At 36.4% G+C, this 27,383-nt stretch overlaps 1 protein-coding gene across 1 annotated transcript; it reads left to right on the top strand.

The window, feature by feature from the left end:
- Positions 1–6,023: 6,023 nt before the first annotated feature.
- Positions 6,024–22,967, top strand: MYOZ2 (myozenin 2). The gene is made up of 6 exons (XM_009998563.1): positions 6,024–6,174; positions 6,730–6,833; positions 12,090–12,259; positions 15,223–15,352; positions 17,025–17,208; positions 22,550–22,967. The coding sequence occupies exons 2-6, from the start codon at positions 6,758–6,760 to the stop codon at positions 22,779–22,781; spliced, it is 792 nt and encodes a 263-aa protein (XP_009996865.1). The 5' UTR covers positions 6,024–6,174; positions 6,730–6,757; the 3' UTR covers positions 22,782–22,967.
- The last annotated feature ends 4,416 nt before the right edge of the window (positions 22,968–27,383 follow it).

Genomic DNA, 27,383 nt, shown 5'->3' on the forward strand with positions numbered 1-27,383 from the left:
GATTTTTAAGTGGTGGGATTTTGTTCTCTGCTTTGTTTATTTTTTAGAGTTCACACTGTCCTGACTTCAAAACAAACATATGAACTGTAAACCACCACATATAAAGACACTTGCCCTGCTCATAACACAAGTCTTCTTGCCTTCTCTCAGTTTCAAACCACAAAATTTATAGAAGTTGGAGCAACATTTTAAGCCTGGTAACTGAGTTCAGAGTTGGTTGTGGAGAGAAGCTTTTGAAACACTTTTCCGATAAATGTTATCAGACACAGGTTGAGGAACCCTCAAAAGGCGCAGAACAGCTTAATTGGTGGATCCACTTCAAAGTCAGACTGTGAAACTGGAGACAACGTTTGGCCTGAACACCTCTGGCTGAGTCAGCACCAGTGTTGCTGCTGGTGGTGGCACAGCTAGAACGCATGCAGTAGCCATGTCCAACCTTCTAAACTCACAAATAGGATCTGTACTCCAGTAACATTTCTGGACAGTCCTCTGATTCTCAGTACCTTAAGGGAGAAAGAAGGGATGGTGTTCCAGTGACTGTTTCCCAACTTCTGCTGAAATGGTGGTCACATAGTGTGTACCACCAGCATAAACTACCAGGTTTGCAGCCACCTTCAAAGATAGAAAATAATTACAGAATCATAGAATCATAGGGGTTGGAAGGGATCTCTGAAGATCATCAAGTCCAATCTCCCTGCTGCAGCAGGAACACCCAGGGCAGGTCACACAGGAATGTGTTCAGATGGGTCTCAAAAGTCTCCAGAGGAGACTCCACAGTCTTTCTGGGCAGTCTGTCCCAGGGCTCTGTCACCCTCACAGTAAAGACGTTTTGCCTCACGTTGAAGGGGAACTACCTGTGTTGTAACTTGGTGCCGTTTCCCCTCATTCTAGCACAGGGCACCACTGAAACTGAACAGCAAAGTAGAGCCAGGACAGCAATGCTGTTAAGATTTCAGAATGTCTATGTCAAAATTTGGGTAAAAATATTGAGAAGACTTACAACCTTCTATTGAAAGAAAAATGAGTTTCAACTAATGATCATCAGAAAACGCACACGCTAATTAAAGCTTCCAGGCCGACTGCTGGCTTTGATTAATGCTTTGACAGTACAGGCCTGTGTTTATGGCCTTAGGCCTTGGAATTAAATCAGGCACTCAGTTTTGCATCTTCTTAAAATGAGTCTTTCAACTCTTAAAGACTGAAAAAAAAAAGCATGAAAGTATGACAAATCTTGAGAAGCCAGCCCTGATCTGTTGCTTTTGTAGCCCAAACTACACCCATCCCCGCAGTCCTACAGCATCCCCAGGGCTGCTGAGGCAGTTCTACCATCCTCAGTGAGGAGCAGAAGTGATACTGTGCCTCCAGTAATTAAATGAAATCCATCACCATCTTCACACAGAAAACGTATTCTTAGTATGTCTGTCTTAAATGCTGACAAGGCCCACAGCATGGAAACAAATGCTGTTGAAGAAAGGTTCCTTGCTTCCTGGACCTATTATTTTGGATTACTGCACTCAGCCAAACACAGACCACAGTCTCCAATGAGTTACAATTATCAAAACATACATTTCAATCAGGGGAAGTATTATTTAATACAAATAGGGCACATTATTATAGGCAAACTAGGATGATTAAGCCAGCCTGTGAATGAGGTCAAAATTTACCTAGTGTCTTCCTTTAGGTCATTTTATGTAACAGACATGGCAGTGAAAACAGGTCTTTCTTATAGGTAGTTTTTGTGGGGTTTTTGCAAGCTTCTGATGTAAATTGTTATTAGGTGTGATGTGGCAAAGGTAAATCCTACAAAATAAACTATCTCATTTTCTTTAAAAAAACCTGAAGACAATGAGAATACTAAATCATAAAACTACGGATTACTACGGATTCCAGAAAAACGGAGTCTTTGGATCATGAACAGAAAGACAACAACATTTTGAAAAGTCTATCTCATATATTATACAATACTGAATACATTATATCAATACCTCAAATGTATTGATCTCCTGCTACTCTCTCCAACACAGCTACAGAGAAACTACCAATGCAGCACGAAATTTAAATGAAAATACTTCATTTTTCAGGTGCAAAAATATTTTTTTCCCCTAAGCAAAACTTAAAAGTGATCATCTTTGTGAAAACACTTTTTCCCCATACTTTTCACAGGCAGGGAAGCATATTCCAGATAGCTCAACAATACCTTTTAAAATTAAAAAAAAAATATTAATTTACAAGTGACAATAGGGAACCTGTACTGCCTCGGTCAGAATGTATTTCATTAAAAGTTTATAACAATAATAGGATTTAATTTAATTTGCAACACATGTGGGAGGTTTAGGTTAGCTCAACTTCAGAATTGAAATAAAAGCAGGAATATAGGTCTATCTTTTTCAGGATTTAACTTTTACAATGACATAAAACTCCCTGCTTGTGTCAAGAACATTCATTCAGTTAGATGACGCTAAATTTGTGAGAAACATGTCTGCAGATTTTCCTGAACAGAACTGACAAAAGAAAATTCTTCAATGAATTAGAGGCAAAGATACAACTTGGAAAGACCTGTGACAGAAAATGTGACAGGTTCTTTTACGGTATTCTTTTAGCAAATATTAAAATACAGGCTTTCTTTAGCGACTTGTTGCTTGGCAAATGGAAAAAGCTTTTTCCTCATGCCAGACTTATCTTGAATTAATTCCTTTGTTAAATATGCATAATTTGACTTTAGCACAAACCAAACATGTCCTATACGTACATGGAAATCTACTGTGAGGTAAATCTGGCTACAACATTTTCTGCTTGACTGTGTTTACAAAATTTAATAAGTTTATTGTGACTACTGCTGAAATTAATCACTGTGAAAGAAGTGAGTGGAACTTTTCTCCAGAAGGGAAACTCCTGTATCCCTTATTTTTGCAATGTTTTCTTGACCTCCATATGTCTATAAAGACAAGTTTCATCTAAAAAAAGCAACTGTTGAGTTTGTCTCTATTCTTGGGCTTCAGTCAGGTATTTTGCAGTAGTAGTTATATCTGTAAATAACCATCTGAAGCTAAGATGAGTACAGAATACAGAGAAGTCAGTTAAGTCATTAATTGAGCAGTGACTTTGTTATTGTGCAGCAGCCACAACCCCTTTTTTCACAACAGATATATCTCATCCCTGAACTTCCTGAACTTTGTTCATATTGTGAATAACTACATATATATCAACTTTAATACCCTGAATAGTTAGCTGATTTAAGTTAATGGCATAACATTAAGCACATATGGCAGTCACAGTCTCAGCATACCTCGCCTGCTAAGAGCTAAGACATTTTTCAGCACTTAAATTGCCTCTAGTTTAAGTCTTGTTTGAAAGAAAAAAACAGAAACTCACTCTCTTCCATGTTTATGGGAAGACAACTGGAAAGAGAGAGAGAGAAGGACAGGAAAGGAGAGAAAAGGAGGGAGAAAAGAATTATAGAAGTGGATGAATGTATGTAGCTTTTTCCACTTGCAAGCTTTCTGGTCAATTATGCAATTCTGAGGAAGCACTGTGGTAGGAAAGATCCCACATGGTGCTGGAAAAGACAACAGCAAAAGGAAAAGTCTTCCCTGGTTAAACAAAAATTACCTAAAGGAAGAAGACAGGTAAACATTCTCCTTGCTCCCAGGCTGCTTTAGTCATCCTGGTTTGCCACTTGCTAAATAATAATTCTCATTGAAATACAAGGTTTGAATTTGTTGTGATGTCACACAATGCTGCAGTTCTTAAGCCTTCTTTAAACTTTAGTCATAATTATGGACATTCCATTAGTCATGCATATATACGCCTGATGTTTTAGTAACTCGATATGCTTTATGGGATCTTGAGCTTCTTTGAGCACTAAAGAAGACAGTAGCACTCAAAAAGTTCAGTTCCAGTTTTGCAGCTATGACAGTTAAACATTCTTCATTCCAACTGCAATGACATATGCTTATTTCTATTTCAGTTAATGGCAAAAATCTTTACAGATTAGTAAGTAGCAAATTAAATTCTGAGATAATAATTCTACCAAGTTTTTAAAGTTCAACCTCTACATGATAAAATTTACAGATAAAAATATCTGTAAGTAAGCTTTTTCAGGTTTTGTAATCTCTAAGTTGCTATCATTGCTTTTTCTTTGGAGTAAATATACTTGTGAAGTTCAGCAATGCAGTAAGTAACAACACATACAACAGAAAATAAATGCATTCTTAAAAGTCTGATCAGAAGCACTCTGTTGAATCATGGATATTCCCATAAACATCTGAAGCTGTACACAAAAATTACAAGTAAGTAGGTTGAATTTGCAAAACTTGTAAATATCTCAGTGCCTGTATTCATATTTTTTCATTAGGACCACCAAAGGCAACATCTAATATTCTGATGGTATTTCCATTCTCATTTGTTAAAATTAGTTAATAGAAATTGGAATAAACATATGACTATCCCATTTGGAATGCCTCTTGATATTTCCTCCTGGATCAAAAGTTCAACATGAAAGACAAGTTCAAGTGTCAAATCAGTGAAATGCCCACTTCATAATTTCGTTTGGATGTGTGTTTAATGAATTGCATTTTCTTTTTTATTTCTTGCAGTTCATCCAGTCAATTTAACATTTACGTTCTTTCCTACAGATGATCTGCAATTTTGCTAGGTTGGCATTTAATTGACATTCTCTACTTTTTCACTGAAGTTATTAGAGAAAATACTGAGTAGTATGAACCCTTGACAGACTCTCTGGCAATCCCATGTGATAGCTTAGTGGTGAACCACTGAGAACAATCTTTGCCTCTTGTTGAATAGGTAAGACTCAACCAAGACTTTGACCACATTTGCAAGTACTGTGAAAAGTGGCCAATCAAAGCAGACATCTAGAAGATAATTACCAATGAGTAACAGCAGCAGGTAAATTCTGATAGTGAGAATTAAAGCGAACACCTCTGAGCAACGATGTGTAGGATCTCAGAAAAAGGTTTTGCAAAGTTTAGCCTAGGAATAGGAAGTTTGAAGGGGAAAAAAAGGCAATTTCTTGGTTGGACAGGCAGACTTTTAGGACATTGCATCATACACACATTTTATCTGTCTCAGAATGCTTCTTAAAAAGCTATGTTGGTGTATATTATTACTCTCCAGATTCTGTTAAGTCAGAACTCCCTTCTCCTGTTATATTAGGATCTAAGCAATTTTCTGATTAATCCTCCAAGCCAAACAAGACCATAATTTTCCATAAGAAAAAGAAACTTCTGTAACAAACCCAAATCTGAAGCAGAAATACAAAAACTCCATCTTGTTTTTACTGCCCCATGATTCAGCTAGCTGCATTCACACAGGTGGGTCAGGGGGAATCTTTCCTTCTTGCTACTGTTTCTTTCTGTCCAAAGTTGGTTGCTGTCATGAACTATCTGTGCTCTACATATCATACATTTATTTGATAAACTGATCCAACAGTATCCTGAAATGCTGAACATTACTAAGTTTCAAATTACTGCAGGTTTCTGTTCTTAATGCACAAAGAAAATTAAGAGATTTTGAGTAACAGTTTGCAAGGCATGTGGCTTTTCAGTAATTACTCCCTAGCACGCGTATCACTGAAAAATTCCTCATTTCTTTTCCAGAACAGACTTTGTATACCAGCCATCTGCCACTGACTTTAGCAATCAGCTACTATTGAAGCATGGTTTCATCTTTCACTAAAGGATTAGCCCATGCCATTCTTATCTGATATAGTCTTGCTCATCCATATATTTAACACCTTATTTTTAAATGTCTCTTTCCTGGTTATAACACAGAGATTATTATTCTCAGAGGTGATGAGGAGATGATCTGAACAAATATGAAGGGAGCATTCCATGAAGTCTTCCAATAAGCTCTGAAAGGGATACAAACTCTCTTTGTCGTGGGTGCACTTGAATCCTTTCTGTTCTTTTCTTTCGCCAGGAAGATATGAGTGGTTGGAGTGTTTGATTCTATATATAACTAGTTGATGTCAGCTGGATGCCAATCCCTTTGAAGAGGATCTGCCCCCAGTTTGTCTCGGTACTAGGTACCATGCAGATCCAAGTACAAGGCTAGAAACCATCCTGGACCAGGCAGGTCATCCCCATGCGTAACTAACTCCTGAAGCTTCAACTAAAGGGTTGAGATCGCTTTTTTTCTGCATAACAAAGCAGTAGGGTAAGTGTATTGTTTTCTGAAATATTTTGACATTGTCTGTCCTACAAACTGTCATATAAAGACATTTATGCAACCTCTTGACTCTGCAACTAAAACGATGTTTATTTTTTTACTTAGTCTGAAATGCACTTACTTTACAGATGCCAAGCATCTCATTTAGTTACTCCGATTCTTTATTAGATTAAGAAATGCCAAAATGTAACATTTCTGAAATCCTAAACCAAGATATAATTAAAATTCTAGTTATGAATTTACATAATGTAACATAATATTAGATGTGAGAAGGCCTAGACCACTGATGTGGATTTTGCTACAGAATTTATGTAGCCAACTTAGAAGTCCTTCCTTCAAATCTTCTAACCATCAGAATACATTCTAGCATCTGTCTGCAAGCAAGAACTACCAGTGCATTTTGCATAATTAAAAGTGCAGCATTTATAAATCAGAAATAACTAACTTCACTATTCAGCCATTCTAAGCAGGCTAATAGACATTGCAGTGGGCTGAATTGTGCAAGCTGGCTCAACAATGTAAAAATGTGTTGTTTTTTTTCAGCAAGGAAAAATCGTATCAGAAAGTCACAATGTTATCACATTCTGCCATGGTCAAAGAGAGGAAACAACAAGCATCAGACATTATGGATGAAATACACAGAAATGGTATAGCACTGAACCCAGCTTAATGTATATGCAATGTCCTCTAGCCCTCCCTAATATATATTTTTTAAAAATCATAGAGTTTAACTCTCTTACAGCTTTGTCTCTGGGTGTTTTGCCATAAATAATCTTGTGGGAGTATCATGATGCCTATGGTAACTAATCCTTTTGTAGTTGCCTCTTTTCATTTGAAAGCTATTTTCAGATGAACAACTGTTGTGCAGGAATGAAGTCATCTAACAGCTGATGTACATTCTGCTAGGATAGCCTTTCAGAATTTTATTTGGGGTTAATAACATGACTTCATTCCAATTTAAAAGGCTATCACCTAAGAAACATGCTGATCTGGATCCTCTTTTTTTGCTCTGTTTCACTCTGCTTTAATACATGAATGATAAAAAGTTTTGAAACAAATGTTTGCATCTCTGTTCCTTCCTCTCAAACTTTATCCTTGCAACTAACAATTTTTACTAGCATTTGGCAATTCTGTCTAATGCACAGCCACCAATTAATCTTATATGAAGAAATTTTATTTTCTGTTGTTACACTGATGAAAACAATTCTGAGAAGGTAGTTTGGTTTTCTAAAACAGGTTATTAAAATTCTGTTTCTAGCATGACACTTTCAGAAGCCAGTAGCTCAGCTGGGAATACAAATCTGCTTGGCTTTCATTGGTATGTGATGGATGCTGTTGGAGGTCCTTTCAATCCTTCCCATGAAGGCTCTTGTTACTATCTACATAAAGATCAAGGTTTTGGAAGTGATAAGCACCCCACAAGCCTCACTGAAAAAACAGGGAGCTCCATTAGTATTTAGTTCTTATGAAAATTGTATCACTCACCAAGGTTAAAACACTGAACAATAAATTCCAATATTCAAAACCTTTCTTGTGGGTTTTTGCTCCAAAGAATTTGGGGGTGGTTTCTGTACTCCCTCACTTACCATTGTGACTGCAGGAGGAGTAGGACAAGGGAAAAAGTTTTTTAAAAAGAAACAATGAGTTTAATTGCCTGGTCCTATTCCTTCTGGTATTTCTATAGATTTGGGTGTTTTGGTTTGGGTTTTGTGTGTGTTGTAAACGCAAGTAATATATGTGCCTGAAATAGCCTATGAGCTCTTCAGGGCCAAAAAAATATGTCTTCCCTAAGTTTGTTTGGAATCAGGCATTTCACGTGGTAAATGTTGCTATTCATAGCAATACTAACAAATCTACCATACAGTCCTGGAAACTATTTGAGTTACTGGATAATCGGTGCTTACTCTTGGCATTTGCCTCATATAATCTGGCCTTTTTATTATTTCTGTATTATCAGATTTTATGTCAAGTTTACATTCATACATATAGACATGACATCTTAACCAACCAGATAGACTGTGATATGTGGCTACTGAAGGCAATACTCCTTAAGTGTACATTCTACTTTTGCATCTTCTTTGGATACCTGGGACATTAAAATAAGATATGAAATTTCATTACATGGGTGTGATGAGTCTGAAATTCATAACTGTACAAGCTCAGTGGAACCAGTTAAAAAACAGAAGGATAATCAAAGCTTTAATCTAAGTATATACTAGTTGTTTGTGACCAAATCTGAACCATTACGGAAAAATCAAGAAAAAATCTGGTTTTTCAATTACTAAATCCAGCTCTACTAATATTTCATTTTCCTCCTAGTTGTCAATTCAACAAGCATAACCTGAGACCTGGAGGGTGAACTGCTGTCTTTCTGGGTTTTGCATTGCTATCAGTAATGAAGGTTCTGCACCTGGTAATTAGAAATTAAATGTAGTGTTTCAGCCAGTCTGATAGACCTGTGGAACTCCCCAGTGTTAACAGAGGGAAAACACAACAGAAGATTCTGTAACACAAGCCCCAGTAGCTTGGAATGACACAGAAAACAAACTGGCTGCACTTTTGCTTCAGCCTTGTTATTATCATGCTTTCAGGTAAACCGTGCATCTCAAATTCCCTGTTAAAAGGTATTCATAGCAGAGACAATCCTTGATAAGATCCAAGATCAGCAAAGTTTTTATCAGCTTCTCAAGGATTACCAATCTGGGCAAGACTGGTAATGACTGAAAGTCCACAACTCTTGTTGTTTGTGGGACATGACTTTCTGTCCTAGAGAAGTTTGACATGTCATAAAATGCTGCAGGAATAGACACTGACTGTAAACCTTCATATGGTCTCATAAGAGAGACTGTAGTAGTAAATCTGTGTGTGTATTTAGTGACTTTCCCAATCTTTTGGTTTTTCACTGGCAGACTTGGACTAATCGTAACATTTCTAAGGCTACTTGGTAATAGTAAACACGTACGTAAATGCATATGATTAAAGAAGTCCTTGGAGCTCATCAGGTTAGTCTTCAGTTACATCTTATTTTTAAATGTATTCCTCAGTAGCTACATGATTGACTATCTTTCATGATGCAGTTAAAAAAAATCTTATTTCTGATGCTACAACAAACATACTGTCTGATATTAATTATTAAAATTTATAATCCAGATTTAGAATCCAGATATTTAGAAGATTGTAAACTGAAGGATTTAAGGGGATTTAGGAAGTGAATGCAGGAGGAACTATATAAGTCATATTTAAATACAGTCTGTTATGATTTTAAGCACAGGACAGGAAGGACTTGGCAGGAACAAATTAAGAAATGAAGCTAAAAGGTTAAGACTAGGATTTAGGATTAAACTATGAAATAAATTTACAGCATTAATTTACAATGCCCATTTATGACACTGATGTTATTCTATCATCCTCTAAATGTCCTCCTTCTCTCATTCTCCATCACCTTTCCTGCACTGACACGGAAACAATCCATAGACACATAATAAAACTAGACAGATGATTAGATTTTACTTGGCAGCAGATTCAAATGAACTGAACACTTATGTTTTTGGGATGCTGCCTGGATACACAACAGGACACAATTCTGAGTTACAAAGTAACTTGGAGCCTTCCATTAACAAGAATAGTAAGCATGTAAGGGAACAGCAAGGCCCAAAATAGTTAACATCCAGCATGTTCCAGAAGAATATTGAGTGGTTTGGACAGAGATCTGCAATCACCTTGGCACCCCAGTCTCTGAGGATGTACATACTACCCACTCTGTGTACAACGAAGAAAAGCTCTTTCTACCTTAAAACATGGCTGATTTGAGGGGTGAACTTCTTATTCTTTACTAATATAAAACCATCAAACAGCCCATATCCCTGGAATACTCATGAGACATGACAAAATCAAAACATGACTTGTGAGTCTAAATTTCAGGCCACAAGCCAATGACTAGCACACTTATCTCAACCACAGTGCCAAAAGCTCACCACTATCTGTCACTGATATGGCTAGATTGGGCACGCTGAGTCATTTTCCTCCATGTTAAGAACTCTCTGTTTTCTAGTTACCTCTTAAATAACAGGAGGGTGTTAGGATTCTTTGCGCATGCTATTTTTAAAGCAGCAGTGCAGGCACTGGCTCTCGATGCAGTCAGCTTGCTCTCTCTCCAGTTAAATCTACTGCAAACATTCAGTTGAAATTAGTATGAACAGAAGGGGATCAACAGTGATGCACTCCAGGGCACACAGACTTGTTTGATTTACTCCATGGAAAACTCTTGTTTATATAGCTCCAGCTAAATATTTAACACACCTGTCTCAATTAAGTTTTCCTAAACATCAGCAAATCACACTGTTTTTCCAACATAAAGTTACTAAGAGACATTTGCCACATTGAACATGCTATTTATCTAAAATGAAACTCTGCATATGCAATATTAGCTCTGACATTAGGTATCTTCTGCAGTCAACTAATTTGCAATGTTAATTTTAAACTGGGCCTCCTCTGTGCTTACTCCAGAAGCAAGATTTACTTTGATTTCATTTTAATGCATTAAAATGTATGTCAAAGTTCAGAATTTTAAGTCCTGTAGACAATAGGAATATGTGAAGAATAGAATGTATTATTATTAAAGAAATAACAAAATGTGACCTTGAATAAGTGGATCAGAGAAACATATCAGACCATTGATATAATCTTCAAGGCACACTGTGTCTTCTTATTTTTCTTCCTAAAGTTTAGGAACAACTGAGGAGAACAATTTCATTTAATAAAATCATAATTATTAAAGTAAGTAGCAGTAAGAAATGCTTTATTTAAAATTCTGTTTTTACTATGCAATCCAATTATTGTTGTATTTTTCAAGTTCTACAACCTTCTAAGCAGAAAAAAATTCATAGAAAAAAACTTGTTCAGTGTTGAAGTTACTGTATTTTACAGGTTGTCTTTTTAAGCTTTTTAAATTAAGCTTGATCTGTGGGCTAAGAACATATATGGAGACAGTTCAGTCACTAAGCAACAGCTTGCCCATTGCCACCAGTATCTGTTTCCAGAACATTACCATGAAGATGACCAATACAGTTTCTGATATTCAAAGTTCTCCATTTACAGTCCCAATTGATCTCCCCTTCCCCTTTCATTTTCAATTCACCCAGCAGGTCACTAATAAAAAGAAGGCATTTTTCCCAAGCAATGGAAAAAGTAATATTGCATGTAATAATTCAGCTTCCTCTTCTAGAGAATTAAAAATAAAATGTTCTAATATCTCAGTTCCTAGAACTATGTTATATATTTTTCAACACTTGGAGCTTTATTTTGAAAGCATCTTTAAAAATAGTTTAAAAATACAATTTAATACTTTCTAATGCAGAGACTTCAAATAGAGACTTTCTAAGTCTCTATTTAAGACTAATTAAAACTTTTTTAAAGTACAAATCATGCCCTGGATTTCAAAAGCAAGCAGAAAACTAAAGAGCAATTTAAAATAAAATGGTTATAAGCAGGAAGAAACTGGTGAGTATGTTTAAAAGGGATTACCTGCCCATCTATTCAATGCAGGACTCACAAAGCCAACTGAAAGTTTAATGTGAGAACACTGGGGTCAGATGGAGTTTTCTTCTTGGTTTCAGCAAAAGACAGTTTTTACCAATCTGCTATTAAGATGGAGTGTAGGTCATTCTAAACCTGACTTTGCCATTCAGCTGAATTAAATTTGTAGCTTAAGGTGCTTAGCATCTTCAAAAATACAGGTTTGTGGTGTTCAGTACTCTGCTTCAAAGTTTTGCAAAAAATATTAATTTCACTAACACCATATGAAGATAAGTTTGTCTTAATATGTTCTTGGATTTCAGGCGTGTGGTATGCAATCTCAGGCATTTAAGAAAAACAGAGGTATGTATTTATCCATTGTATTGCAGTCTCACCCAGCTTAGACCTTGGGAAAAAGGTCAGCACACCCAGAGATATCATGGTTGAGGAACTATCAACACTCAGCAACAGAGGTGCAAGACTCTTCAAGAGACGTCAGCGGAGATCTGACAAATACACATATGAAAATTATCATTATGTAACCAACAAGCCAAGAAATGTAAGTATTTTGTAATAACTGATTAGAGTGAGATTAGCTTCAGCTTCCTCTGGTGCTCATGATAAATACTGTGCATGATTTATCTGTAGTCTCAGAAAGCATAAAAGCAAAATCCTGTACAAGAATCAGCCTAACATAAAGTAAGCCATTTATATTTTAGTGAGCTTCTACAAATAAATAAAAAAACTAAATGCCTTACAGACATCAGTCTCAACATGGTTCCCAGGCAGCAAAATTACTCTCACAACTGGAATTAACACAGGTCTGGCCTGCCTGTCTCAACAAAGAGAAAAACGATGGAGCTTGTTGCTGACAGGCAAGGCAGACCTGGGTTGAAGTATTAGTGATACCCTGCAAATCCTCATGACAGGAACTAAAAGCAGCTGGCGCTTGTCTCACCTGTGGTCTTTGCAAAATATCTATGCCTTTTGCTTAACCTTTGAAAATAAGGAAAACACACTGACAATTTTTACGTATTAACATGATACTCTGTACTCAGTCTAGCACAACACATAAGCAGCCCCTCTGATTCTAGTATTGTATTAAATTCTGCTTCTCAGTTACTCGTATGCAACCCTACTGACTCCTGACACAAAGGTACGTGACTGAAGAGGCAGAGTTTGTCCCTGTACTTTTAAGCTGCTTTGATAATGTAAAGAAATACATGCTGCAAAAGTTAATTGTTATTAATTAATTAACCTGTAAAATATTTCTTGTAGAGCAGCAATTCTCTTTCCCTGAAGCTTTTACAACTTATCATTGCATAGGTGGTGCTATGATCATGTTAACATCTAACCCCTACACAATCCATACAATGATTTTGACACAAGTCTTTAATCTTCACTTGGGATAAGAAAAATAGTTACTATATGTACTGTATTAATGTGATAAAATCTAAACTTAGCCTTGGTACGAAGACGAAACCAATAATTTATTAATCAGAAGGCTATACTCATGTTAAATTTTACTAAAGAAAATATGCACACACTTGTAGATTATTCAGAAACAATAAAATGAATGCAACTTGTTGTCTCTAAGGAAGATTTCTGACTAGTCACATCTCATAAGGAGGTTTTGAGAGCAGACAATAAGAGGAATTTGCAATTTACCATTTTCCATGCTAACCAAAATGTTGAGGCATCTCACAACAGTCAGAGAGGCTATTAATGGGGCTGAATTCAATACTTCCAATATCACAGCTGAAATCTCTAAAAATTTTTGTTCCCTTTTTGAAGAAGGAATTAGCCATAATTTGCTGATTGTAAAGATAAATATATTTGTAATTATGTGGCCTTTACATTTCCCATACAAAAATTCACTTTACTTGGGAAGAAAAGTATCTCTTAATATCCAGTGTCATAAAAGAAAAATGTTTATGTTTCTTTTTTTATGGTGAAGATTATTTCAAACTTCTTTGCTCACTCAATCTACAGAAATTAAACTCCCCAGGGATCAAATGGGATCATGTTTGAGTTTTGATAAATCTGTCTTAGTAAAATAAAGAAATCCCACATAAAATAACTGAATAAATCTATTGAATGCCCAAAACGTTTACTAGAACAGTATTATTTAAAAGCACATCTACTAATAAGTGTCCCCCTAATTTCTCCCTCTATAGAGTACTAGAAGCTACACAGATACCTTCTAAGCATGACACCATCAATCTTGTCAAAATTTCTGTATCCAGTTCCATGCTTTTGCTACAAAATCTTATTGATCAGTTCCCCTCTAGTCTACTCCTTTCCACAAAAACAGATACCATACACATGCTCTACAGTCAGTATAACATTCTGACACGTGAAAGAATGATGCCTCTCTAGCTTCTGCTCCCTTCCCTTAAAAGCCTATTTACCACTGGTGTTTTCTTCATCATCTTTATGCTCCTGCATAAAATTAATCTTTCCAACATATTTCAGGATGGCTAGAAAACATACTGCCTTGATCTTTTTTTTGTTTGCGTCAAGTTTAAACAAGTATTATTTGTTTGCTTTCCTACTTTAAGAAACTCTTACTTTAAACCAGTCTATGTTTAAATTGTTTTTAGCCCATGTGTCATAGCTAAAATATGGCACTGACTTCTTATAAGACTCTGATTCTATATTTATGCAACAATGATTAAGCCTTTGGATGTTTCCTTAAAACCGATGACCTGATAGGAGGGTGGAAAATAACCGCGTATCATGAACCTCCAGAAAGTGACCTGCACTGAACTTGTTATTTCTATTACAAATAAAGGAAAAGAAAATCCCAAACAAAAGTTTCAACTGGTATTGGAAGAGACACTTTGAAGTATCAGTGCTTTGAAACTCAAATGGCTCAAGCTTGCCAGATTTCTTGAATCCTTGGATAGCAAGGATGCTCAACCTGACACATAACAGCTCCTAGTGTCTAGTGACCCAAGGGACACAATCTATGGGTCCCCCTGCCAAAGTCACCAATTCTACTCTTTGCTGTGAATCACACAGCCCACGTGCACAGGTGAATTTTGGGGTGATTGGTGTAAGCAGCAGACAGGATGAACTCTCTTCATAGACTGCGTATCAATATTGAAATATCCCAAATTTAGGAAAACATCAGACAACTCAGCTGGATGGTTATAAGGAGTCCTGGCGACCTAGCTCAAAACCTTCTGAGCCACCAGTACTTTCAACAAAGCATTCAGACACCTGTAATACAGATATCTAAAATTGTGCTGGGATATAATTCTTAACACCAAAAATTATTATATTTTTCTTACATAGCAAATTTAAGAGAGCTGTTTCATCTTGTGGCTAAGAGCCAGAAAATCCTGGGCAGTGCTATCTAGCAAACAGGGTACCACACAGCAGAGCAGGATGTCTTCAGATAGTATACCCTCGGTCTCAGATCTTGGCTGTAAATCAGTATCACTCTAACTCTCCATCAGGAATCACAGAGGTGGTTTTCTTGCCTGTGCTGCCAATGATATTTCTATTTTAATGCAGCGTGGAGAACCCATACAGAGTGTTAAAATGGATGGCCTCAGTGTTGAAGGAATTCCCCAGCATGCCCCAATGACACCTCCTAATACACCCGATCCCCGGAGCCCACCACATCCTGACAACATTGCCCCAGGTAATATATGACTTTACAGACATTGAATATACTTAGTTCTCACTTCACAGCAGAGGAAGGGCCTCCATAAAACAGCATCTTCAACAAGAATTTGGTGATGGACTTACTACTATAGAGTAATACATTTGAGTCGGATAACTAATCACAATCTCCCACAGAAATGTAAAGTGCTGCTCTTCAGTTGCTTCTGTTCATTTTTAAAGATTTGATACGCCCTTTGTACGACTTCTCCCTAAACTGCAGACATAGATTAACAACAAGGGAAACTGCCTTTATATTTACTGGTCTTACAAACATCAAGAAACAGATTCCCAGATTTACACCCAGATTAATATGCTTATTTTTCTTCACAAAACTTTGTTTCTAATATGCAACACACTGCTTAACAGTCTGATAGTTATCCATTGTAGTTTAATTACCCGTAAATCTAAGTCCAAATTCACTGCAAGTTTTGCTATAAACCTTTAAAGAGGAGTACCTTAAAAAGAAATTTGCCTGTGGCTGTATGAACTGCTCTTTTTTAAGTCCTTAACTGTGAGGGTACTGTTGCTTTTATTTAAAGCCGTGAACTACAAGAAGGCCTTATTTTGTACTCTTCAAAAACTAGAGAATACCAATTTGTTTTAATTAATTTATTCAGTGATATAGCCCTTCTTCCTGTTTATGAATTATCCATGAACAGACTGTGGTTTTTACAAATTCATTCTTTGTTCAGAATTACTCAATGCATGTTTTGTACAGACCTTTTCTAGTCTATGTAAACTAGGTCAATGCTACTCTTGTTAGTGACCGCTAAGACTCTGCATCCATTGGTCAAATACAACGTGAACAGTGGTAATTTCCATTGCTAAGACATGATAGAAATTTTCTAGCTTTTCTTTTAGGGGGGAAAAAAAATAATATATATATATATAAAAAAACCAACACAGTAAAGGAGTAATATCCCTTGTTTTTCAAATAAATAGCATATTTATATAAATATAAAAGGATAATTCCTTGCTGGTTTTAATTCTTCAAATAATACACTAAGGTCTGGCTTCCCTCCCATCTCCTATTTATTCCTGCCATATTGTGCTTGGCTTTAGAAGAAATCACACTGAATATGGAAATTATTTATTTAGTAAAAATCCTATCAGATCCTGATCCCCAGATCATCATGCAGACAAAACAATGGACTCTTCACTTTTTCAGGTGATAAATAGGACCAGAGAACCAACTAGACAGAACATTTTTAAATACCTAAGGCAGAGACAAAAACTCCACTACATTGCCTCTGATCCTAACTCCTTTTCATAAGATTTGTGGAAAATGTCACCCAAAGAATACAGATTTACTCTAGTTTTAACTAAAAGGCTGTTTTAAAAATATTTTTGTTAATTCATTCCCAGGGCTGTGTAGCTATAGTATGGTTTAAAAAAAAATGCTTATAATTATAGAAAAAAAATTATATAAAACTAACATAATCTTAGCCTCAAAAGAGGGTGGAATTTTGGGATCAGTTATCTATAAGGCTGCCAGCTCCCTTCAGCTTCCCTTTTTCTGTGCAGCCCAATTTTTTATTTTACCTAGCAGTGAAATTATTATTTGTTACTTCCCAGTTACATAGGTCGGTGGTAAGGAAGCAGAAAATGCAAAGTATTATTATAATGGTTTTGCTTTAATTGCCTTGCAGGGTATTCTGGACCACTGAAAGAAATTCCTCCTGAAAAGTTCAACACAACTTCTGTGCCTAAGTATTATCAGTCTCCCTGGATAGAAGCCATTAGGGATGACCCAGAGCTGCTGGAAACTTTATATCCTAAACTTTTTAAACCTGAAGCAAAGCCAGAACTGCCTGACTACAGGAGCTTTAACAGGTAATTCTGAATGTTACAGTGCAGAGAAAAATTACTATGAAATTACACCAGCTGTAAAAAACCCAGCCACTTGTATTTGCAAAGATGTGCACAAACACAAACACATACACAGATTACAAGTGGCAAACGAGCACTAAGGAGGTAACTAGTCTCTTGCTAAAGTATGGACCCAAAAATCAATTGTAAAACCACAAATGTACCATGAATTGTTGAAAAAATATACATAATGTATAAAGCAAATCACTCCTTTATTTATTTTTTTTTTAAATACAACCCGCATGGTTTCGCATGGTTTGCTTTTGTTAGGCAATGACAGTACAATGAACTTAATCCCTTAACCAATCCCTCACACAAAATAGTTAGCAAATCGCTTATCTTATTGCATCTAATATTTTTTATATCTTCAATTACCTTTTGTAAGAAATTAACAGATAAAACATAGAAAGCATACTTAAAAAACATTTAAAGTAGAACTGGATCAAGAGTGAAGTTCTTTACATAGTAACTAGTATACTGAGGCTTTCAGCAGAACTTCTAAATATATGGAAAGTACTGAGTTGGGAACTATTTTGAAAGTTTTAAAACACAACCTTACTTCAGTCTATTCACACTATTGTTATTTATTGTTATGAACAATTTTTCCCTAAATAATTTCCAGCATTCCAGAGAGCTGAGCGAAACCAAAACCCTTCCTCAAAATGCCAGACAAAAATCTACTGAAAAAGGCTCATAGCAATACTGACTCAGAGAAAAATACCAAAACATCACTTGTATTCCTGTTGCTGAGGTGGGTCTCAACTATGAGTGCACAGACTGAAGAATTACACAATGCAACATGAAAACTGACACTGTAGAAACAACACTAATTCTGATTTCCTAACAGCAGTATATATCCTCATGTCAAGATTTAAGTCTGCATAGCACACTCTTCTCAACAGACAAAGTAGCAAATGCAAGTCAGAGAGGTGCTAACATTGCAACAGTAACAGCACAGATTATAGATGTACTATAAATATAGATGTACTATAAATATTGTAACTGAACTAAAATTTTTTTAAAAAGCAGCCAAAGATACATATACATAGAAAAGGGACAGAATCAGTTCTCTCTTACTAGAGAGATTCTGAGTCTAGCATGCAAGTCTCTACTGTGAAAGACGGGATCAGACAGCGCACAGAGACCCCATTAATAAGGATATGTGTATTGAGATGGTATCTTACTAGCTTCTTTGTGGACTTCAGCTGCTCTGTGGTCCCATGTTCTGTTAGTTGTCCTCTTCAGAACATTAACAGTTCAGATTTCTTTTTGTGAGGATTTTCTCAATGTACAACATGGTAGAACTATGGCTCACCAGTCCAAATTTCCTGAATGGTTGTGCATTCATACCAGTGAAGGTCAATATTCTCCCTTGTAACTGCCATAAAAATCTAAAACCTGGCACATAAATTCAGATCCAGACTGCAAAATTGGTAATTTCAAACCATAAGGCATAAAAATATAATCCACCACAACTCTCCTTCTGCCATTCCGCGCATCTAGGCCACCATATTCTTAACTTCTTTAATTGCAGTCTCTTGGGGAGAAAGCAAATGACACTTTATTAAACAATTAAAGTGCAATATAATGTCACCATTTTTTTTATCAGTGAGGGGTATCAATCAAGGCTTTCTAGCTTGCTTCATGATTTAATAAAGTGCCATTATGTTTGTTCTCCTGCAAAACACTGGTACAGTCATCGTTAGTCAGGATGGGGTGTGGTTACCAGTAAGCATGATGTTCAGGACTCCCAAAGGAAATGGGCCAAGCTTCTTTCCAGTGCATTCACTGGTATCGGCTGAAATGGCACTTACAGCTTTACACGCTATATTCAGGTTCTTTACACAAAAAACTGTAAAAGCAATACAATTTTAGCAGCTAGGAACCTCTGATGTGTTGAACAGACACACACAGCCATGGTTTTAAATGTATATTCAGCACTAAACAGCAATCAGACTTTTTCCCTCCCCCCGCACTGGTAGCAGTGAAGAGGTGACTGGACCCAATAGCAAAGCAATTTTTATAATACTAGCAAATCAGAACTAAGGAATTACAGGTATTAGTTGGAGTCTAGTATACTTTTCATGCTGCAGGATCTTGCAATGCTGGCAGACTAATGAAGCAAGAAGCAGTGGCAGAAAATGTCAAGCACATTTGCCTTCTGAGGCAGGGCTTTCCATGAGACAGCCAGTAATGATTTAGCAGCACGTAGCACTAAACAGAGTGCGTGAGCAGACAAATTTGGTTCTGAGTATCTCTGAACAGACTGTTCAGAAGCCCTTCTCCCGGATGAAAATGATCTGTACTAGCAGAAAAATGCTACGGAACAGAACCACATGTGATTTCTCTTGGAAATAAATTCTTATTCAGCTTTCTCAATTCCTAAAGACTACTGTTCCAAAAACACTAAAGGAATACAGTTAATCTGGATTGGGCTCTGTTTTTATTGACTAATGGATTCTGAACTCTATTATAAAAGTGCTGAGATCCAGACCCTCAAAGGAATTTCATGGGCTAACTTGAAGTGATGTGAGACTAGTGGAAGCCGGATGCTTAGCCAGTTCCGTAACACCTAAATACCTCTGTGACATTGGCAGTAGCTCTTGAATTAAGCTACCATGAAGCTCTGAGCATTTTGCAGGGTCAAGTTCTTTGCTCTTATGGCTCCTTTTTTGCACAGAATTAACAGTAAGTAGAAAGTTCTAAGAATGACAGTCCCATTTGATATTTTTTGTAATTATGTAACTGAAGGCATTTATCCAAAACAGTAAAAAGATTTCTTCAGAATTTACCAGATAATCAACCACAAGTAGTCTTCTATGTTGAGATAATATAATGTTCAATAAGAAAGACTGCAGGGAAAACCAAATCCAAAACAAAACACGAAGCCCAGCTAAGACACCAGCTAAAAATAAACATGTTTGTGCCTGCTATTGTTAAATCATGCACCTACTTTTTAGGAATATGCAAAGTGAATACTAAACAACCTTGTACGCTTCCTGGTGCCACTTCCTATGACTCTGAACCAGAATTTCCACCCTTATTATGTGCAATGACTACTGGAATTTTTTACACATGAGTCTTAGGCTTCTATACAATGAATCGGAGCTCAAGTGATGTAGTTGATGTGCACACAAGACAAGTCATTACAACACCATGTTGTCAGACAAGTTATTGCTCACAAAAATATACTGCTGTTGTAAAGGAAAATAACATCTATTAGCCAATTACTGTACTCTCCTTTATGTTGATCATCATGTGCTTCTGCCTAGCATGCAGGAATGTAGGCTTCTCTGAGGCCACTTTGTGCAGGAACTACATGGGTTTTTTTCCCACAAAAGGTATTTTCATAGAATGCCCTCCTGTTTCTGTTACCTACAGAAACATGATTCATTTAAAACCCAAAAATACTACAAAGAGGAATTCTTACACTACAGAATTGTTTTGCGTTTTATACAGCTATTATTGTTTAATTTACATATTGATGAGAATTAAATATTATAACAATATGAGACTATGTATCTTAATTAGAGCAGCAATTAAAACAATCTTTATTATCCTGTTAGATGTAGATCACTACATTCACTCTGCCAATTACAAAGCAATTATTTTTAATCAGTATCATTCAGTATCCAATTTGACACTGTGACCTAGAAGACAGCTTCCCAAGAAAGATACCACAGGCACTTTGTACAAGGAATTTCCTTTGACCTCAAGAGAGTTTAATGCCTGGACCGGCTGCTGCTGAAAATCTAATCTTCATTTGAGAAACAGTTTTAGAGCTTAATCTCTTCCCTCAGCAAGTGTGCGTGCACAGAACTTTCATAAATTTTTTTATATTGCAGGATTGATTGGAATTAACACTATACCCTTATACCAAAATTCCATGAATTATTCGTGTAAACACACGGTGGTACAATTTCTTTTAGGTCATGCATTCATTTTTTCTGAATAATTTTTTTATTTTTGCATATGTACTTAATTTTCCCTCGGTTTTTTTATCTATACTTATCTTGCTGAAAATCCTAGTCAGATCTTCAAATGATCTCTTTACATTTCTATTGGTATTAGTTTCTCTGGGCTTCTGTTATAATACCAGGAGCCACCGAAAATATGTACCAGCAGATCTGTCGTTCTGTATCAAACACACAAAACCTACCAAGGCTGGTGAAATTCCATTTCAACAAAAATTCATTTTTGTATGCTACTGTATATGCAGCTTGGCAGAAATCAGGTGCTCCTGTGGAGCTGAAAAAACTAACACTCTAAACTGGCCAGAATATATCCCAGCAAAGTTAGGCACCTCATTAAAATGCAGAGCACATGTAATAGTCTGTTTGGGCACGATTGCTTATACAAAGGAGTCTGGAAAAAGTGACAGGGCTTCTTTTTTTCAGCCTAGACACCTGCAAATATAGAAGAACCATAGGAGATATTTGGAAATACTGTTGTTTTAAAATATTTTCAAATGTATGTAACAGTCAGGTCCTGTTTGGTATCTATAACCTTTTAGTTTCTCAGATTTATCACCTGAGGGAATATTTACATTTAAATAACATGAAAAACACTGGCTCAAAACGAGGGGCCCATTTCAGCCAGTGTGTCAAGGTTTAGTTACATAAACATTTTCTTCAGAAACAAAGCTGGTGTAAGAAGTCCTCACCCATTCCTCTCCTTTCTACAGCTGTTGTCTTTGGCTGTTCCTTTCTTCTTCACACGATGCTTTACTGCCTCCTCAATTGTATTGCTACACCAGATTGCTGAAATAGTTTGGATTTTAAAATGTTCCTTTGTTTTGAAGGGTCTTTGTTTACCCAGAAATGTCCCCAGTTTATAGCCCAACCCATATGCATTCTAACTGGTACAACAATATAGTGCTGAAACATGGTGTAGTGGGAGGAACATGAAACTGGAAATAGGAGAAAAAGGGGTGAGAACATCCTCAACTAATTACCTGCTAGAGACAAGGTGTTGAACTACATTTTCAGATTTATCAACTTAGCAAACAAAGTAAGTTTAGTAACTGTGACTCACCAGTGACAACGTTTTCCTACAACATCTTTCTCGCTCAGCTTTTCTGTCCATTTGAAATTTGAAGAAGGCTGAAGGCTTTATCTAAGGGAAAAGAAATTGGATCTTAAAGAGAACCTGCCAGATAAACAATATTTTCACATAAGCTTGAAAATGTAAACAAGAAATTGTACTGAATCTTTATAATTAAAATAGTTTCTGTTTTTTGAAGCCCTAGGATAAAAAGAAGTGTTCTTAAAATAACATTTTACTTTTATTTCTCTAAAATCTACAGAGTTGCCACTCCCTTTGGTGGTTTTGAGAAAGCGTCAAAGCTGGTTAAATTCAAGGTACCAGATTTTAATCTGCTGATGCTGAACGATCCCAGATTCATGATCCTTGCAAACCCTCTTGCTACCAGAAGATCCTTCAATAGGACTCCTAAAGGATGGACATCAGAGAATATTCCAGTAGTGTTCATTCAGCCTTCGGATTCCAACACTGTTCCAGAAACAGAGGACCTGTGAGAGAAGCTGCACTCTATATCATACAAAAGCTGCACATCCATGTATTTTTGGTCCAAATATTACTATAGGCTACTGACTAATTTTTTCCAGGGCAGCTGGAGTATAAGTAATAATGTCTGATGCAATGCCTCTTTTCTGGCACCTAGTTTCACCTGTAGACATAATATAAATAAACTCATTTGGCAAATGTGACCCAGATATTTTCTATTTGTGTTTATACATTCTCTTTCTAATGCAGCAAAAACGACAATATTTCTAAAATATTTTATTGTATTTTAAGAATAAGTGAATTAAGAAAAAAAAAAAAGCTACACTCCTAGCAAGGGTTTTGATAGGTATACTGATTACAATAAAACAGCCTAGCAATACCACAACAGTGCACACAGTGAGCTCTGACAAGTCAACCTTTTTTTCCAACCTTACTTTCAAAGTTAAGAATTTTGTCATTACTTCAGTGACAGCAAGATTAGGCCACTTTCCCCCTTTCTGACTCTTAGATTTAATGATGGATATCAACATCCACATCACCCAGATTTGTCTACAGAAAATGCACTAAATTTGGCAATGACAAAGATTATGTAGTGATATGAAAAAGTACAGAGGTATTTCCCGGGTAAGTCTGGAACGTTTGTGTTAATCACAACTAAAAAATCCACCAGAGCCTGGTTATGTTAGACATACGAAATTAGTATCACTGAGCTATGTTACCACAAATGTTTTTGTTTCTAGAAAGAAATTTCATACACCTTTCCCCTACAGCCATAGTATATACTTAGACTTAGAAGCATGTAAGTTTTCTTGGTTTTGATACACTGGCAAGCTCTTGACATTTTAGAAATAAGAGTATCAGACTCTTGTTAAGCATCTGTAGCTACACAGGGGTCAGGCAAAAATATGTAAGTGGGTGCTGTTTTTCAGTGTAATTTTTCAAGTTACAACTGCATTCTAGTAAGAGGCAAGCATCAGTTTAATAATTGCTTGTTTCTATATGCTTTTGTGTTTGAGAAGTATTCATTACCTGCAAGTTGGATATTCTAACAGTTTTGTTTGTATGCATATTGAAAAAGGAATCTTCAACCAGGAGGTCACTCTCCTGTCATATATCCTAGGTGCTTTTCTGGCATCTAGGGCACTATGGTCTCTAAGAGTGCACACAACATCCAAAAGGTTTACGGGTATCTCAGAAACTTTTTCTTTAGGGTATTCATAACATTTTGCAAGCTCTATGCTAACATGCAAATAAAATTTTATTTCAAAAGAACACCATGAGACATTATGATGGTAATGACAGTCAACAAAAAAAACCCACGTTTTTTCCAGATACTCTCCTTATTAATTTGGTTTTGTAGCATTGAGCTACAAAGGGAACATTTCAGAAAGAATCTCAACATCTGAAGAACAGTAGAATGAGACTTAAAGAGGAAAGATGAACAAAAAGTTTTGCTTTATTTTTGTAGCTGAAATTTGTGTCTGTAAAAATGTTTTCCATGGTTCAAGTTGTTGGTGAACAAAATTCTGTCATCTTTTTTTTTTATTTACTTTGCCATACAAACTGCACAAACAAATGTACAGGCCCTGTACAAATTCATGAAAGAAAAAAAAGTAAATCAAACTCATTGACCAAAATTACTTTTCTAGCAGGGGATTAGTTTGGGGCCCGCAACTGCACATTGTACAACAATTCTATAGACAAGGGCAAAAATAAGACCTCTTCAAGGCTAAAAATGCAAAGATTAAAGAAAAAAAAACACTATAGTGAGGAGCAATGCAAACAAGCTCTGGAGGTATTTGTTCTTTATGAGCCAACATAGGCATTCATAAGCCTATCTGAACAGAAATACGAGCAAATTGATGCACAGCATATACAAAGTGAGGACTATGAAGAAGGGACGCATCATTTCTAACGTATACTCTGTAAATACTCTCTACATGCAGATCAAGACACCTGGTTTATTACACAACACACACACAATGTTAACCTCAGCTTCCTATACATCTTTGGATCCACTGGTGCAGAATGGGCTCAGAAGGCTTGAGATGTCTGAAAAGTCCTGAGCCTGCCATGCATCTGTTCAATTAAGACTCCAAATAACAGCATTAGATGTGGCTGGAAATTACCAACAGTCTTTAAATCCTCAAATTCCATCTGAAATTCTAGAAATGAGCTGTGCCACAGGAAAAGGTAGCTCTAATTCAACACTCAGCTACCCTTTACCAACAGCAGCAGAAGAGTAAGAACTCAGTGCTCTACGACCATAGAGCTACATAGACACTAGTAAACCAGATGTGCCCCAAGGCCAGCTGTCAGAGAAGAGGCTGCAGCCATTCTATTTACTCTTCCCATACTGGGTGGTTTCTGCCAAACCACCTACTGGGAGCAGGCCTGTAACCACAGTAAACTCTTGAACCATGCCTGGGAACTGGTTGGGAGAGCATCAGTTGGCAGCAGCCAGAACTGTGCAATGTGCTAAGTATCCAACAACACAGAGGATTGAGTGCCAGTGTCCAGGAATGTTCCCATCAGCCTAGATGTAGCCTTACTGCGTTAAGTTCCACTGCAATAAACAAAGCTCTCTGCCAAAAAAACAATTCCTTTTGCCACAGAGGGAGATCTCTTGTTAAGGTTGGGAATTCAGAGATTCATTATTAACTTCAAGAGGTTTAGCACATGCATGTGTTTTGTAAGAAATTTATATTGCACTTGAAATGTATCTTCTAACTAGAAAAAAGACTATTTTTGGGTAACCAGTGATTAAGTACTTCAGAGATCAAGATTTGTACTATTTTTTGTAGACAAAGAGAAGGCTCTGGAGTGAGAGAATAGAAGTTTCTTCAGTTATAGGTCTGGAAAGGTCAAACATTTTTTACATTTTCAGTGCTGCTTCTAAAGGCTTTCTAGTTGTAAGAAAGAGAGCTGAAAGGATGGATTACATGGAAAAACACAAGTAACAGCTTTATATAAACACAGACTATCAGAGGTATATAAATATTATAGAAAATGTTCTTACAACATCACTAGCACTTTAGCACAAGACACTCATATTTACTTCCAAAAAAGAAAGGAACTGAATGGTATAATGAAAAGGCAGAAATGTGGTGAGAGTAAATATATAGCAAGACTGTGGAGCATAAAATCCCATGTATGTTAGATCTGAATTTCTCAATGTAGGGTCCCCATGCTATGAGTAGTCTTGACAGAAATACCAGAAGATCCCAATAAGGTTGAAAAATCATGTAGTGCTGGCTCCTTCATTATTCCCAGAGGCTACATACTGTTCAAAACCAAATAAAGTGCTCTAAATTACATATAAATAATGTTTGCCACAGAGCTGTTATGTAGTTGGCTGTGAACATACAGATAAAAAATAGCTATAAAATGCAGTCAGCATACTGATATAGTTTAAGAAACAAAAGCTTCATATAAAATACTCTTATTAAGAGGAAAATGAAAAGGAACTGGAAGGATAAAATCCATGCAAAGAAATTAATCGATTATTTCAAACTGCCTGCAGGCTGGGCAGTCAGAGTAAGTAAAAACTACTACAAAGTTCCAACCTTTCCCTCAAAAAATGTTACCATGGTTTAAGAATAGAACAGAGGAGACTCACAAAACAAAAAGACAAAGAAAAGTTCTCTGAAAGGAAACAGTAATTAGACCATCTAAACACAAATAAAGGAAGTCATGACAAAGGTCTTCAGGAATGGTTTGGAGAAGATGAGGAGGGAACAATACCACAGGAATAAACTGACTCTTAATTAAATTAGAAAAAATCAACTTCAAAATTAACAGAATTAGAGAAATGCCTAGTTGTGGAACTTTGTGATATAGGATATTGTGGGTCAAAAACTACTATTAACTTCAAAACAGGATTAAACAAATTCATAGTGGTAACTGTCTATTATGCGTAATGGCTATTGTGTGATCTGAAGCTGGGGCTTACCACCAGAAAACAGAAAGCTGTGTGAGAAAGATCACCTCATATTTAGCCCATTTCTTTCTATAAATATCTTCTACTGGGCACTACTGAGGTTCAGTAATAGATTAGAAGGATCTGGCAGCCCTATGAAATACTTTCTGGCTGTCTTCTGAAAATCATGTGTTCAAGTACTATGACAATCCCAGTAAGTGCTGTTAGTTAATGATTGTTTATTAATTCACATCAAAATACCCATTATGAGAACACTCAAAATGTAAGTCAGAAGCAGAGAGAGCCAGGGTTAACTTGTAACCTCCCACATGGAGTAGAGGCAGGCACTGCAGGAACACAAAAGCCTGACCTCAGCTATGCTTTTGGCAGGACTCCTGATCCTATGGAGTGAGATCTCAGCCTTCCGTGTCCACACTGACCACATTCCACATGTTCTGTACACATCAGCTCGCGTACATCAAAACAAATTTTCAGTAAGTTATTATTATTATTCAAAGTTTAAGGAAAATAGGTAAGAGAAAAAGGGAAGTTTCACTTTACTGATTAGAAAACAAGGAGAGTCCTGGAGGAAAAAGTCTGAAAAATCCAGGCTTTGTATCTAGGTCCATCACAGACTGGTTTTGCACACAACACATATATTTTTTTCCTCTGTTTTTCTATTAATTCAAGCTGT

Source organism: Chaetura pelagica, unplaced genomic scaffold (genome assembly GCF_000747805.2).
Source record: "Chaetura pelagica isolate M959 unplaced genomic scaffold, ChaPel_1.0 scaffold176, whole genome shotgun sequence".
Lineage (NCBI taxonomy): Eukaryota > Metazoa > Chordata > Aves > Apodiformes > Apodidae > Chaetura > Chaetura pelagica.